We start from the raw sequence: 17,152 nt of genomic DNA on the forward strand, positions 1-17,152 counted from the left end.
TGATTACCATGTGGTCAAAGGAAAAGGCTCTAAATAGCCAGGATTTTAAAGTGTGCAGTTAGAAGTACCTGATAAAATAACAGGGAAGGAATGCATTCCACACCAGCACTGTAGGTGACGGAAGGGAAACACTGTTCAACAGGAAGAATGGGGTCACTTAGAAAAGACAGCTCTTTCTGTTCCTGTGTCTGACTGGGACCATTGAAACATCTCAGTGTAACCCAGGGGTTCAATGTGGTACCCACACAAGCACAGGATAAGGGGGCACACCTTGGGTATAGGCAGGTGGGTCGAGGACCCATGAAATGCCCATTCAAATGGCAAGGAGGCAGCCCATCTTCCTCTTGGTCTGGTGGGTCACCAGTGACATTCAGCTATGGCTTGTCTTCAAAGCAAAGGAAATGTTGAGGACAGTGCCTCAGCTGTCCCAGACCTGGAGGGATGAGCCAATACTTCCTACCTTAGGTCTAAGGGTACTGGCACCTTTGTAACTCAAGCCTTCAAGTGACACGGCTGGTGGCAACCTTCCCTCAGAGGATGGGTGCTTGTTATGTAGTAGTCTTGGTCCTTACAGAGTGTCTTCATGGGACATGTGTGGCAGCAACTCCGCAGAGTGCTGAAAGGACTGGTCAGAGTCAGGGGCAGGGCTCCTCAGGCACTGGCTGAGCCTTGCCACCATGTGAGCAATCAGCCCTGCTATCCAACACAGCTAAGGAGAAGCCTGCACAGCAGCTGATTTGAGCGTTCCCATTTTCCAAGATGGCGTGAGCATCATGACATTAGCATACTTATCTGCAGAGAAATACAAGGGGACACTGCCCAGAGGCTCTGCTACTCTCTGAGAAGGACAGAAGGCAGAGGGAGCAGCTGCTGCATCTATCAATAACCCCCACTGTCCCTAGCTTTGTGTCTGATACAGCTCTGTACTCTGCCAACAGAAGACCTATCTCACTTATACCCGGGCTAGGCGGGGGCCATCCTTGCAGGGGTGGCTCGATGTAGAGGTTACAGCTGAGCTCACAGAGTGGAGGAGGCCTGAGTAGGAGCCCCACATCCTTGTGGCATCTGGAATGTTCCTTAGGAAGTCGGCTCCCATAGAAGGTACTCCAGGTCTAATTCCCAGGGGTGTCTGTCCACAATAGCACACACTGGCTTACAGCAACCCCGCTTCCTGGCTGTGGAATACAGTTGTTCAAGGAGCAACAGTGGTGGCTGAAGTTTATTCAGCCTAGGTCCGGAAATGGATTTGTGTCAAGCCAGAGTCTGATTTCTAACCGGAGAGCCTGCTAGTGACGCGCACTCTGACTGCAGCCCTGGGAGCTGCTCACTCTGCTTTGTCCTGCTGCAGCTGAGTCTGTGGCTGAGCTCCCAAAGCAGGAGGGAGGCAGCTGGCCGGTTTCCACACAGTACCAGAAGCTTCCTGGGGCTGAAGCCTGATAAGAGGAAGTCATAAAACCAGCTCTTCCTTCTAAGAGCAACTGGCTGAGCTGCTGGGGAGGAGGGGATGGAAGACATGTGGCTCTGCTTGTGGTCTGGTCTGTCTGACAATAGGTTTGGAGCTGGGTACCTGACCTAGCCCTAATTTAGAGCAAGGGTCACAGGGTCAGGTAAGGGCCTGGAAAGCTCTATCTGCATTTTGGTAAACATAGTGCATTGAAAGAGGAATATTGGCCTCTTTCTAAAGAGTTCCAGTGGGTTGAACCAATGCCAAATACATGCTAGGAAAGAAACGCTGGTTTAACAGGGACTCCACTAGTGAGGTCCCTGTATTCAGATGTCCAAGGGGCTCACGATGGTGAAGCCAGAGTCCTTGCTGCTGTCGTCATCGGGGCTGGAGCTGGGGTTGCTGGAGGAGGCTGAGGCTGGGCCCATCAATGGGTCTGAGAACACCAGTGGGGAGCAGGCTGGGACTCGACTCTTCCCAGATGTGTTTCTGAGGGTAACAAGAGGCTGGGCCTGGCCTGAGAACACTCCTCTGGCACTGCGCCCTTCATCTTCTTTGGAAACCAGAATGAAGTCGTCAGAGGTCACGCCACCTGAGCACCCTGGCATCTCTGACGAGGCCTGTGAAGCAAACCAGAGGAGAAGGATGGTGACAGTACTGACCAGGGGCTCCTGAGTGGAGCGGCTGTGAAGGCCAGGTGGCCACCTCACCCTGTGCTCAGATTGGAAAGATGCCTGTTGGTCCTGCTGCTTCAAGGCATGAGCAAAAACCAAGGAGACAAACTTCAGTCCATAGTTATTTTCCCCTTTATAAATTTTAAGTGGAATTTTACAGTTTAGCTGACACACACATAAAGGTTTGGAGTTAGCTGGATATGGTGGCTCACACCTTTAATCCTAGCACTTGGCAAGTAGCTTGATCTACACAGTATATACCCTGTCTGGAAAAAAAAAGTTATCTAGCAAAGCTATAATCTTGCCAAGACCATCCGGTACCAGCTGGTGGGGACACCTTACCTCAGCATGGCACTGCATGCTGACGGTCTGCACCTGCCTCCTCTATCTTAGGACTCTGGGCAAGGTGGAGAGCCTGGGAAGGGACCTGGCAGCACTTCTGAGGGAAGCTAGCCTCTGGCCCTGGCCAGTGCCCCTCTCCAAAGCTCTGGTATTTGGTGACACCAGGGCTGACGCAGGCACTTTCCACCTCTGACATTCACAGCATTAGATGGTGAGCTGGAAGGCAGAAACAGCTTCCCTAAGCGCACAGTCATCTCTGAGGATCCCAACTTACGTTCCAAAGCTGCTGGTGCTGGGAACATATTAGTTACTAGAGATAGAAACCAATGTGCTACTCAGGCATAAGGAAGTTTTACTGACAGTGGAATTCACTTAGGGGTGCCTGACAGACACTTTTTCTGAATTGAGGGTAAGAAATCTAACACTATCCCTGTTTGAGGTGTTCCTGGCTACAGCCATGTGCCTGCTTTGCATGTGCTCACAGTGAGCAGTTAAAGCTGTTTAGGAGTCAACCTGGGCGCAGGAGTGACCTCTGAGTGGACCTTTGCTCATTGGCTGTCATTTTGTGCTGTAAGCTTTGCTTGTTACAATCTCAACTTCGTGCAACTTTATTTGCCAGGACAAAGTTCCTGTTAGTTTTGCTGCTGTTGTTTAGAGCAGGTCCCTAACTCACGATCTTCCTGCTTTGGCCTTCTCAGTCCTCAGTTCACAGGCAAGCACCCCCACGCCAGGCATCTGTCCTCTAGGTTTAAACATGCGGTGTGATCTTACGGTTGTGTGCATGTGCCCAGATCTTCATGCTCTGGGAAGCCCCAGTCATGGGCATACATAACTACCCACAACAAAACCCTCCTGCTGCCACTGTTCAGAGGGATGCCTCCTTGGCTACCATACCCATGTTCCCTTCATGGCTGTGTCCTGCTTTGTACTCGTTAAAGATTATGTGCATTTGGTTTTGTTACAAATTCTAGCAATTCTGGTGGGGGCCTTTCCGGTGATTTCTCAATGGCACTTAGCCTAAGTGAGCTGCCACTATCCACTGCTTTGCCGGTTCCAAGCTCTGTTTCCTACGCTGCTCAGGGCAGAGCCTGAGAAACACTGGGGCACCCACTTGGCACTTGACTTGATGGCTGTTCAGTGCTGTTAATTCTCATTTGCTTTGGCAGTGAGTGGGTTGATGGTTAAGAGCCCCAGTGCAGTATAGTGCAGAAGATCCTGGGCCAGGGAAGCCTGGGAGATCATGGGACTCTCCTGTCCTGGCCCAGCAAGGTGGTCAGCTGAGCATGCTCAGCTGCAGTGAGCTTCAAACATTTACAGATCTACATCACAGTCAAGGAAAACTATGACCTGGTACTCCAGAGGAAGCTATGTTCTCTTGAAACTCAGAAATCTGTAGACAGTGGACCAAACTAGAAAAATCAAACCTAGGAAAAGAACTGTATGGTTTGCATTCTGAGTAATACCCTCTGACACATACCTCACAGGCCACTAGTGTGGGCAACAAGGCATCCAGACCAAAGCAGAGCCTATTAGCATGTTTCTGTCATAGGCGGATATTTGACTATTTGACAACGACTAGAAAATTTCCTATGGACACTACAGGGTTTTATAGTGCTATATCAGAATGAGGGATTCTAACTATGATAAAAGTGAAGAAGGGAAACTCAGTCTAGGTGCTTGAAAGTCTTCCCAAAGAGGAACACACTGCCTAGCCTCCTCCTGGTCAGGGTAAAGGGGCCACTCTCACTCCTCCCACTCCTATAGAGCAGAGCCCTGCATGCTCCCTTGCCTAGAGTGGCCTTGCCTAGGTCCCTTGTGCCCAGGTCATCCCATGACTATCTTCTTCTTCCTGTAGCACCATTAGACACAGCGCCAATTACAAACCAGCAAGTGGAGTCCGTCTCTTCCAATGTGTTCCTAGTGCAGCTGGAAATCCTGCCTATCTGCAGGCCTCCATCACCTGCAACTTGTACAGATGGAAGACACAGCCAAGGTCAGATGGCTTATTTATAAGGGACAGTTTTAGGATTCAAACCTTTGTTGACCGACAGTCAAACTTTCTGCCAATTCTCCTGATGAGAGAAGGCAGATCTGGCTGTGTTGCCAGGGGCCACCATAACAGAAGCTGCTAAAGAACCATGCTTATCAGCATCACAGCAAGATCTGGCTGCTCACTGAGCTGATCCGAGGAGCCCCTCTTGATTGAGGTCCTACTGTGGTTGGAATGGAAGCCAGCTTGGATCATTAGAGAGGTTCTAAAGGGATGGTAGAAAAATACCCAGTTAATTGGGACAAAATGAGAATCCAGCAGATGCCAGGTGAAAACCCTTTGGTTTTCATGCAGAGGGTTGAGATGACCCCAGAGAGATATGTAACAGCAAGGGTTGTAGTAGCCACACAGACTGGGGACTTGCTTCACATTTTAGAGTAATCCTTGACTCTTGATAAAACCCCAAAATTGGCTGTGGGTCCAGAAACTAACCCTTCTCAACTAGATGGTCCTTTTAAGGTTTCCAACAGTGTAGATGTGGATAAGAATATGAGGATGCAGGATGCCTTGTTGGCACTTATCTTCCAAGTCTGTTCTAGGCAACCCAAGAGAAAGAAAGAAGCCATCACTGGAGTTGCTGGCTTATCTGCACAGCTGAGGCAATCGAGAGAGGCACCGAGAGAAGGAGTGCACAGACTGTCCTTGAGAGGGAGGCCAGAGAGCACACCCAACTCCTATCAGCTTCTTGAAGATGAAGACAAGGCTACAGGCTCCCTTTAATGTGAACCAGATTTCCACAAGGAACTTGGGAAGATACATTTCTCCTCGATATTGAGACACGCATCCTGTGCTGACTACTCACAAGGTTCTGTGTAGAGGAGAAAAGTCTCCAACCTGTGAGGCAGTTTCAAACATTTCAACCACTCATTCCCAAGAGGACACCTGTTAACAGAACAAGTCCTCTTTAGCAGGACAGGATGGCGCTGTTCCGTGAAGCACCAGCAGTCTTCCAGACTCTCCCTGAAAACGCACTACTGAAGTCACACCTGAGATCTGGGTACAAGACCAAGCAGGGCCAGCTCTCAGCACCCAAAATAGCTTCCAGCTTGTCTTAACAGCAAAGTAAGAACTGGCCTCAAGTATTCTGAGTTCGAGGTTGGAATCCAGCCTGTGCTAAACCAAATGTGGGCCTCAGGCAGTTAAGAGTCCAGATGGGGAGAAGAGGTTTGTCCACGGCATACAAGCAGGCAGGGAGCTGTGCCGGGCATCTGTTCCTACTTCCTAATCAGCATGAGCTAACTTCCTGGGGACAGGAAGTTCTGCACAGTGCTCGATTGAAAGGACATTTTGCTTTTGCATCCTGCTGGATTCTGGGTCCTGGGAATTGTTGATTGTAAGTGAGCAGATAGACACATTAAAACCAACTTCTAGTCAGGGACTTAAAAATTCCACTACCATTCCTGGGAAATTCCTGGGCAAAGACTTGAGGAGACTTTGTCACAATATTTAAATTATGCAATACTAATTGCAAGCCTGTCTATTGGATTCAGGTAAAAGCATCTTTGAGGTTTAAATTTCTTGGCTGAAAGGGTTACATGGTTTCTAAGGGAAAAGCACAGGTGTCTAAAGACACAGGATAGACCTGACTTTACAGTATCTCAAAAAGCCTTAACCAAGACAAGATGCTGGCAGCCTGCCAGTTAGCCCTTCTAAGGACCTAGAAGCAGCTGTGAGAATTCCTAGGCATGGCTGGTTTGCATCCTATTTGGAGTCTTGAATTGTAATTAATCACAAAGCCCCACACATGATGAGTTTCAGGGGAAAGAGGCTGATTCCTTGCAATGGGGCAGACAGTGCAACCAAGCTTTTAGGAAGCTCAAGGAGCTGGTGCTGAACGTTAGTACTTTAGGTCTGCTGGACCCAAATGCGTGATATAATTTGGCTAGACAGGGAAGATGAGGTCACCGCGGGTGTGTTGACTCAGATGCTCTGTCCTCTAAGAGTGATGGTCAGTTTCTGTAAACAATTACATATTGTCTCCCAAGGATGGACATCACGCTTAGTCAAAGGTAAAAAATAAAAACAACGAAAAACAAAACAAAACGAAACATAAAACCAAAAAAAAAAAAAAAAAAAAAAACCAAAAAAACCCCACAAAAAACAAAGAACAGCAACAAAACTTGACTATGGGCAGCCCTAAACAGTAAGCACCCCGCACCCCACACCAGCTCACTAGTGTCTGGAGACACAGAGCAGTGCACTACTGGCTGACAAATGACCAGATGGTATAGTACCAGCCCAGTTGCTAGATGTCCTTTTGTTTAACTCAAAAAACTTGACAGAAATATAGCCCAGCTATGTTGCTTACAGGATCATAAGAAATACTGGTGCACGAGTGCACTGGAGTTCACATGCAGGAAGGCTCTTCAGACAGAGTGCCCGGCTGAGTGCTGAAGAGGCCGTGTGTGAGCAGAGTCAGTTCTGTGGACTGGCCTGGCTTTGCAGCAGTCTCTTCCTATAGGCCCACTGAGACAATAGCACCTGTCCTTGAGAACTTCAGCTTAAAGGGCTCAAGAATTAGACGTGAGCTGGGTGCTGGAATTAGGAAAAGGAAAGCTGCCTATATAGATTCCAGTTCTGTCTTCTTCATGATCCATGCAGTGGTCTGAAAACAGAGGCTTCTGTGTCAACACAGGAAATCAGACATGGAAAGTGGGCCCTCAGAACACTCTAGGCGGTATCTGTCCTAAGAAATTAGCTGTAGAAGGCATCCGAGGAGAGACTCTGAGATAAAAGGAAATGGCACAGCAGGTACTGCGGTCAAAGCTGCGGCCTTCGCCTTGTCTGTTGAGTTTGCAGCTGCTTTTGATTCTTGCCCTGTTCTAGACTAGATTTTACCTCTTACTCAGAGGAAGTAAGGACAAATAGGTTTCCAAATGTGTACTGCCTTACAGGGGTGGGTGGCAGAGAGTCAAGGAAAAGCCGAACAGCTGAAAACAGTGGTGTGGACAGTTTTTAGTGATATCATTAAGCTCATGGAACATAGTAAGAATCCAGGCTTAGAGAGCACAGGTAAAGTCACAGAATAAACTGCAAACAAAACCACATTCAGAAAAAAAAAAAAGTCACACCTGTGTCCCACTGGTGAAGGTGATACAGGCCAGGGGCATGCTGTCAGGAGAGGCACAGTCAAGCTAGTCTGCTGGTTTCTGAGGATACTTTATAGACGGCTAGAGGCCTTCCTCTGCAGAACAGAAAGAACAGGAGAGGCCGCAGGAAGACACCAACTAAGGACTAAGGACTTCTTTATCTAAAATGACAGCACACTTGCTTTTATTTCCAAGATGGTTGAGGTTTCCCAGATGCAGCATGGGGCCTCAGTTACCTGGCAAGGCTAGAAGGGTCGACTGCAAGCTCAGTCCTTGGGCCAAACCCTGACCTGCATCACTCCCATTCTCTACAGGAATCTAAACACAGGCCTCCTTTGAGATGCTACACTGAACCCTGCCTTCAGCTAATCCATGAAATCTAGCACTGAAATTTGCAGTTAAACTATGAAAGGGATCCTGTGCACTCTGACAGGACACCTGCTTGTGGGGGCTTTGAAGGAGCCCCAAGGCATAGGCACGTCTAAGCAGTGGGTGAAGAAGAGGGGCTTGTCTGCTTTGGAAGTCACTGCTCCCATGTGCTCCTAACTGCTTCCCATAAGGAACGGTTAGGAGCATCTTGGCTGTGGTTACTGGCTCTGTATTTACCATGGGGCCAACACACCTTGTTCTCCTACCTGTTCTCACAATTATGAAAAGCAGCAAGACTTATCCCTGGCTTAGTGCAGCAGATGGTTAGTGCTCCTCAAAGAATGTTTTTATGTTGTATTTTCATACAGTCAACCAAAAATCATGTTAATTTAAAAACTGCCAATTAAAAGTAGTTGGTGGGTCTATGTGCAACAGTGTTTACATACATACATACATCTGTGTAGGGAAGGGAAATATGGAGAAACTTATCAAATTAAAATGCCAATGTTGTATTTCTGTGGGTACAAATGCACTCACACAACTTCATGACCATTTTCAAACAGCTCTACAAGTCTACTAGAATTCTGCCATCTGGAGGAAAACCCTTAAAACTGGAAAAAAAAAAAAAATCCCAGTTCCAACACTGGGGTTTTGCTAAGGTTCATTTTTAAGGATGAACTTTGTAAGTTGATTTTTAAGGCATGTCATGGGAACACTAGTCCTGATAGTACATATATACCTCTGATCCCAGCACCTGGGAGCTGAGGAAGGACGATCTCATGTTTGTGGCTAGCCTAGGCTATCTAGTGAGATCCTGCCTCAAGAAATCAAACAAAATCATTAGAACTTTAAACTACAGGGTGCAGAAAGCCATTGAAAGCTGGCTCAGTGGGCAGAGACGTCTCAGCGAGCTGGCCAGCCTGAGTTTGATCCCTTGGAACCACACGACAGGGGAGAATCAACTCTAGGAAGTTGTCCCTTAACCTTCAGATACATGTTACACAGTAAGTAAATAAGTGAAATATAAAAATTAAATTTAAGTTGGGCATGAACAACTGCTGTTGGTTGGCCAGTGATGCACATTAAGACACATGGAGGAGCTACAGCTTTACCGCAGGGGATACAGGGTCTCCTGCTCCACCACCCTTCATGCCTTTCTTGTTCCGTTACTGATAAACAGGTCGGACCCTTCTAGCCAGAACACCCTGTTAGAAGGACTCACAGATGGTGCTGACACCTATCAGGAGAGATGGGCAACTATGTCTTTCAACCAAAGAATATATTACAGTTTTAAAGGGTTCTACAAACAAATAAACAAACAAACAAGCAAGCAAGCAAAAGAGAAAGAAAAACCCAAATGTGACAGAGACAATCACATGTGGTGGTAAAGCCTTTCACAGGGGACACTGGCTTGCCCTTGTCTCATCAAGTAGACAGGGATGTAATGAGAAGGTCTTCCCCATGAAGGCAAGAGAGCGACTCTGGCAAGAAGGGGACTAGGCAAGAGCAGTGCACTCTAGGCAGCAGTAGGAGAGCTTATGGAGTCCCTCCAGTGTTAAGGGACTAGAGGTACAGCTGGAAGGAACTGTCCGGTCACCACATCAGATACCTGAATTCTTATCTCAGGGTGGCTGGAGGCACAGACCAGTGATGCCACTGTGCAACTCTTAGACATAAGTCTCATTGTCACTACTGTGAATGGTATCACCTCCAGCTCTGGAGTGCACAACCTGTACAACAGTACACAGCACTTAGGGCTTAGGTGTGTTATTTCACAGCTGAACTTCAAATGTGACGGCGTGAAGCACTTTGATAGGACTGCCCTTATTCAGAGCTTTGAAGAATTATGTTAATGTCATGAAAGCCCAGTCTCGTCAGTATTCATCAAATCGTCTGTACCTGCTTGCTGGCCCTAGGAACTTGGTTGCCCTGGTCCTGGCCACTGGAGCAGTAGTGGTCATCAGCGATGGTAATCTGCTCATTCTCCTCAGCCTCTAGCTGGCTCTGGTTGAAGCGCAGGGAACCTTTCAGGATGTCTTTGATCTATTTTCAAAGGAGAGGAAGATAACGAAAAGATAAATGAGCTTGTAGTTAAATGCTAGGAAAATATCGCATATATTTGAAGCGGACTTGTCATTGACTTGCTGTTGTGCAGTAATTCCCTTCATTTGTAGTGCCAGTTACCTTCAGTCACTGACGTTGTAGAGAGACTAGGTCCTAAGGCTTAAGTTGTGTGCTAGTCTGAGTAGTCAGATGAAATGCGTTGCGATCTCTAGCAAGACAACTGGCAGAAGAGCTAGTGCAGATTGCCCATGCCGTGTGCTCTGCTCTCCTACTTAGCACATTGACTGTTCTGCATCAGCTGCACAGGAAGCAGACACTGCATCACGGCGCCCCATCACCCTCACCTCACTGCACCACTTTACACTATTGTAAGAGGAGAAAACATAGCAAGTGGTTCTGAGAAAGAACACATATGAACCGTATTGTGTTGTTATAGTCATGCTATTTATAGTTGCTGTTGTTAATCGCCCACTGTATCTAATAGCAAAACCTTAGTTTAGGTCAGTATGTGTAGGGAAAAAAAGTATATACATGACACAGTAAAACTTGTGATTTTAAGCATCCATGGAAGGGTCTTGGATGAAATGTGGACTTTCATAGCAAGAATGCTAACATCTTACTGTAAGAAATTGGTAAAAGTCCAACTGTTTCAAAGTTATGGCTGATTAAAATTTGACTGTGTTAATGTCGGGTTTGCCACATTCAGAAACAGGTGTCCCACTGCCAGTTAAAGTGAGGACCCTGAACATTTTTGACTATGGCTAGCGCTTCCACCAACATCCAAGTATTTGTAGATAGATAGCCAAACCTGACATCGAGGTAAGGCACAAACACAATGGGTCTGGAAAGAGGAAGCAGGGGCTGATGATGGGGGAATGGAAACCCTGACTGGGCTCCCAGCCAGTCAGACAGCATCCCTAGTAGGAAGGAGGTGGGCTTCAGAAGGGACTCTGTGTGGGCTAATACAGTGAGGACAATGGCGCCGATATGTACTGTGAACTGTAAAGTGCTTCCGCAGAGCAGGCAGTGGGTGCTGCCTGTGGGACACACAGGCAGTGTCACAGTAGTGCACATACCTGTTTTAATCCTGCCAAGGAAACCAGAATTTGATCTTCTTTTTCCAAATTCTCTTGTAATACCACATCTTGAATATTTACTGAAAACAGAAAAGTGACATTTTATAACAAACGATCTGTATACAACTTGCATGTTGCCACACAACAACTTTAGAGAACTCTAGATAAGGGTGCTCTGCAGACTGCAGATGGGAGCAGGGAGGGCAGCATTGTGCCCAGCAAGTACATCCTACACACAGCCTTACCTCTTGCACTTCCTGAATGTGCTGATAATGACAGGCAGTGTTCAACTCCAATGTGAAAACAGGGAACCTCTCGCTGACTTACGGTTTGGGCAGTAATGGCCCTTGTCCCATTTCTATGAGGAAGTGTTCTTGCTTGAGTTTTCTTCACCACCTCACAGCTCAATGGAGCTTAACCTGTTTCGTTCTAAAGATAAGGTTTTCCTACATATCAAAATGAATGAGCAGGCTGTCTCTGGGGATCTGTAAAGGTAGAACCTAGCGCCAATTCAATGGTATGTTAATAGTAGGAGGAGAACACCATGGCACTGCGACCTCGGATGCCAATGGCTATGCAGCCAGCTTGCTTTAACTCAGTGTGTCAAAGCAGGATGTCTCTGTTCTCTGGGAACCTCAGGTCATGGGCTCTCCTTCAGATCTGACCCAAGGGACCAACCAACCAGTGCTGACCATCACTGACACTCAGTCACCCACTGACATATTGCAGTGGGTTATGCAGGAGTACGGCAGGGTAGGAAGGCACTATTAAAAGACAGTTCACACAAGATATTGAGAGGCATACCGCCTTTGAGGCTCACTTTAGACCTGCCCAGGAACACACGGACCACGTGTGCCTGCTTTCTGGCACATCCCCTTTTCAGGCAGAGGCCCAGCTCACACCACTGCCTATTTATCCCCCCATTCCCTAAACAGGGAGTCCAGATTCCCACCACCAACTTCCTGGCAATCTCTGTCTAGTTCATCCATCCCTGCTGTCCTATCCATACGTGGCCCTTCTCTATGCAGGCACTAGACCCATGCCACTAATCCACTCACCCCCATGACTTGCAGTAGCAGCACATGCTCCCTGCCTGCCTTCTTAAGCTCATTCTAGCACGCCTCCTCCCCATCCTCTTTTCAGTTAGGGAGGCCTAACTCATCCTGCTGACTCCATCCACCCTGCTCAACACTCTTATATTCCCATCTCTAGGCAGGGCATTTAGACTCCCTTTACCAATTGAACCCCTGCCATGGCAACTCCACTCTCCCCTGCTGCCCACACTTGGCTTCTTTTGTAGCTAGACAATAAATTCACACTACCAACTCCACCCATCCCCAAGATTTGGGGACCACCCTTCTCTAGGAAGGCTCACTAGATATATCCCTGAATGAAACTCCATTTAGCCCCATGATCTGCCAGAGGGACATGTGCCCAGTGTGTCTCCCACCACACCCCTGCGTCTCCTCTTCAGGGAGGGATCCTATTGCCAACTCCACCAGCACCCTGTGCCTGAGGGAGAGTTCTGAGTACTTGCCCTGGGCTTGGGAAGACTGGTAATGACATCTTCTGGGCTTATAGAAGATCTCTGCCTGGGCTTAGAAACTTAGCTTAGCTCAAGCTAAGACCAAAATACCTCTAATACTCCATTCAAACATCAAACAGTGGACACTGCTGTGTCCAAAGTCTGACCCTTAGTCCCCCATATAGCTGGTCGGTCAATCTGACAAATTGGGGCAACAGGAAACAGAGCTTCAAACACACACTCAACAAAATAAAGATCAGATTTTCATACTAAGCAACAGCACTGAAGATTTAACTCCAGATGCTAGGTCCCATCATAAATATACAAACATGAGCAACCAAAACAACCAGTCCCCGCCCAAAACTAGTACTCCATGGTAACATGAGAAAAGCAATCTAGCACAAGACAATGGTTTGGAACAGCAACAATCAACATGAGGTAAAAAGTCAAAGAGAGCATGGATAAATGCTAGGATGCAGACCACAAAACACAAACATTTGAATGAAATAATGAAAACAAATCAAGACATGAAAAATATAATAAGAACCTCTGAAGAAAATCCAGAATGAAACAAAACTTGAAAAATTCAGGAATTAAGCAAACAGATAAGCAAAACTCAGAAGGAAACCCCCTCAATAACTTGAATCAAATAGAGTAGAAAGTATCAGGTCCTAAAGGTAGAGGAATTGGCTCAATCAGTCAAACACAATGTCAAAACAAAGCAAAACAAAACAAAATCCAACAATAACAACAAACACACATGAAGAGAACATGCAGGAACTTTGAGGCTGTGGCAGGAGGAGAGACCCTGGCCAACAAGATCAAAAGAAAGCTTCCCTGACCAGCAAAGAGGTGTCTGTCAAGTTCCAAGAAGCACACAGACACCAAACACACAGGACCAGAAAAAAGCTGTGTCACATAATAGCCAAACACTAATGTACAAAACAAAGAAAGGATTCTGAAAGCGGCAAGAGAGAAAGACCAAACCATCTACAAAGGCAGGTCTATCAGAATCACAGCACATTTCATTGGAGACACTGAAAACCAGACAAGAATGGACTGAAGTTTTACAAATTAAGAAATACCACAGATGCCCGCATAGAATATTATTCCTAGTAAAACTGCTAGTCAGCCATACTAGGAGAAAGGAAATTTTATATGATAAAAACAGATTTAAGGAATTTATAAGCCTAAACTACCAATACAAAAGGAACTGGAAGAAATGCCTATGTCTGAAGAGAAGGAACAAGGAACAAATAATTTCGGAACACTAAATCAAGAGTGGGCTAGTTGGGGCTAGAGAGATGATTTAGTCTAGAAAGCACTGGCTGCTCTTGCAGAAGACCTGGATTCAATTCTTAGCATCTACATGGCTGCTCACAACCATCGGTAACTCCAGTTCCAGGGGGTCGGACATGCTCTTCTGCTCTCAGGGGTACTATGCACACATGTAGTGCAGAAACATGCATAAAAGCAAAACACTCAAACACATAAAAATCAACAATTACAATACAGGTCTAACTGAAAACCATAAAAGCAAGAAAAAGAAAGAAGTAATATACATTTAAAAAAATAACTTAAAGTTAACGATTTCAACTCCCAATAAACACAGACTAACTTCTTGGACCAGAAAATTAGATTCATAAGCATTTTGAATCATATAAACATGCTTTTGGCTATTCAGAAGCTACAGTGGGGGCAGACACTCAGAAATGTATAGGAACAGAACTTTCTTTAAAGTCCAGCACGGTCCAAGTGGACATTCAAATGGCAGTGATGGATGGGTCCCTTCCTAGGACTCCCCTGGCAAGGAGAAGAGACAGCACAGAAGCGCTAACATTTACTGAAATGAGACAAACAGGTGACCTGTACAGGGTTAGATGCACTCAACTGACAAGTTTAAATCTTGGGATTCCCATCTAATTACCAACCAGGTCTCCCCTTGCTTAGCTTCTGAGATTGTGCACATGAAGGATGGTACGGCCACAGATAAATTTAAGTCCTTAAATTGCCTCTAATGGGGATGTAGCTTACAGCAAGACTTCTGTAGACCTGGGCTTAGGCACATAGATTTCCTATGTAGATATGACAGTGATCACATGAGATCTTAAAAACTGACACTAGCTACATTGCTACAAAATCCTGTGAATCATAAAGTTCAAACCTGTGTCTCTTGGATGCTCCGTTTGTGATCCCCCCAGGAACCCATCACCTCAAAAGTGGCAGTGATGACTCAAGGAACAGGGACTCCAGAGAAAGGGAGTAGGGTGACACAGAACATAGGGTCTTCCATGTCAGGTCTGAGGGAGAACAATGTTTTGCATCTCCAAGGTCACTTCCCCCAATGAGTAAAGGTCTCCAATCCCTATCACCACCGTGCCTATCAGGTCTGAAGAGGCAGCAGAGTTACTAGTGGGTCTCTTTTCTCACCAGCACATTCAGGGTGCCACTGTGTACAGTCCTTGCAGCTGCAACTGGGCATGTGACATCACTCTGGCCAGTGAAGTGTTGGAGAAGTCTGTGGGCGGAGCTTATGAGGAAGCTCCTCAAAAGGAACTGGCTCTACGCTTGCCTTCTGGGTCCTTGCTGTCAGCCTGAAACACTAGCAGGAGCTCCTCGGGCTATCTTGCAAACATGTGCGTGAAGAACTTCTCACAGGGAATGCCAAGCCTTTACTTGAAGGGAAAATAACCCCATTCATTTTCCTCAGTCCCCTACCCACAGCTGAATTATACCAGCTTAGTTTCCTGGGGGACTAAGTACTTCAAACATAAAGATGTAGCACAGTAGAACTTTATTTTCTCACAGTGCTAGAAGCTGCAGTCCTAAGTGAAGGTGCTGGTACGTCAGGCTCCTATTGATGGCTGTAGGGAAGAATTTTTCCTAGCTTTAGGCACTTGTCAGAAATTCTTGGTATCTTTTGGCTTATACTGATCTACTTTCTGTAGAAATTTCCCCTTTCTTGGAAAGACAGTACTCATTGGGTTAGTGCCTACACCGATCTAGTGAGGTCTTATTTGATGACATCAGTAAAGTCTATTTCCGAGTAAGGTCATATCACAGGTTCCAGTGACATGAATATCTGAGATAATATTCTGTCCAATACAGCAGCGAAAGCTGCCTGTTGTACAAAATAAAAACCACCTGGTTCCTCCAAAGAATGTTCCCATTTCTCCTGCAAGCACAGTATGGTGTCCAGTCCAGGAGAGGATTGGCCTGATGTACAAGACAGCTGAGCAGGACCCAGTGCAGAAAGATAGCCAGGGAGGGGGACTAGCCCAGAGCCTTGGCCTTATGAGCAGTGCTGCCCTTTCATCTTATAAATCTTTACACTTATTTTTGGTATGTGGCCAAGGATCACCTTTTAGCATCTGATGACAATACACATTATACATTAAATATCCACTTAATTTCAGGAATAAATTAACTAAGCTGACTTAGCTTACTTTGAGGAATTCAGGGTAATGATATCCAAATGAAAATACAAGTATCTCGTTAAGAAGCTATCAGATGTTTTGACTGCAAAGTTCACTGTATGTTAAGGTCGCATTACTACATCTACTAACCAGTAACATCCTAACAAGCCTCGTGTTCATGCCACAGCCGCATATAAACACGAAGACAAGTCTTTTCATGGCTTAGAATGTTAAAGGGAGAAGTGGGAAGTGCTTTAATTTTTAATGCAATGTACATCTCTCTTTATGACAAAAGACAGAATACACTATACTATAAGTGTCTTTCATTTTGCTTCTGTGTAGATGAAAGATAATAATCCTTATATCTCATACTTATATATTACATTTGCACTGAAACTAAAGGGAAAATGCCACATTACTAGCTATTTTTCCTATGGAAGTTACTCACTAAAATGTCATCCATGTAACAATCTCATGGTGACGTCACTTTTTAAATGAATTGTCAATGCTACACAAATAGCCCTCTGGGGGCTGAGATGATGGCTCAGCAGGTAACAACAGCACAGGGGCTGCTCATCCAGAAGATCAGTTCCCAGCACCCATATGGTGGCTCACAACCATCCATAACTCCAGTTCCCAGGGATCTGACACTCTCTTCTGGCCTCCTGGAGCCCCATACACACATGGTGTACATACTTAGATGCAGGCAAAACACCATATATACAAAATAATAATTAAAAAAACAGATCTTTGATTTTGAGTGTAATAGAAATGATACATAAACTACTTGGATTTCTCAAAAGCTCCAGATTTGTTTTTAGTGATAGAATGTGGTATTTTCATCTCCATGTTTTAAAAGGCTGGGAGGAAGGTAACAGAGGCTCTCTCAAGGTGTAGAAAGCAGACTTGTCTGTCTTGGAGGAGTAGATGGGCAGGGTGTTGAACTTCCTCATTCTTGTGGGTAGCAGACACAGTGATTCCCTCACAACACTGCTGTGGATGGTAGCTAGGACAGTCAGGTAAAGACCAGGGTAGCAGCTAACTGGCTGAGATATGGGGGTGGCCCTGCATAGAAGTCACAATTCAGTGCAGCATCTTGTAGA

General features: G+C 46.0%; 1 protein-coding gene across 1 annotated transcript in view; it reads right to left on the reverse strand.

The window, feature by feature from the left end:
- Positions 1-1,426: 1,426 nt before the first annotated feature.
- The window catches only part of Tbc1d5 (TBC1 domain family member 5), a 414,735-nt gene continuing 399,009 nt past the window's right edge, over positions 1,427-17,152 (reverse strand). Inside the window, exons 21-23 of the mRNA XM_051153048.1 lie at positions 11,109-11,188; positions 9,868-10,011; positions 1,427-2,064 (exon numbers count right to left, since the gene is read on the reverse strand). Of these exons, the coding sequence (XP_051009005.1) occupies positions 1,771-2,064; positions 9,868-10,011; positions 11,109-11,188 (518 nt within the window). The 3' untranslated portion in view covers positions 1,427-1,770. The remainder of the gene's footprint in view (positions 2,065-9,867; positions 10,012-11,108; positions 11,189-17,152) is intronic.

Source organism: Acomys russatus, chromosome 11, assembly GCF_903995435.1.
Source record: "Acomys russatus chromosome 11, mAcoRus1.1, whole genome shotgun sequence".
NCBI lineage: Eukaryota > Metazoa > Chordata > Mammalia > Rodentia > Muridae > Acomys > Acomys russatus.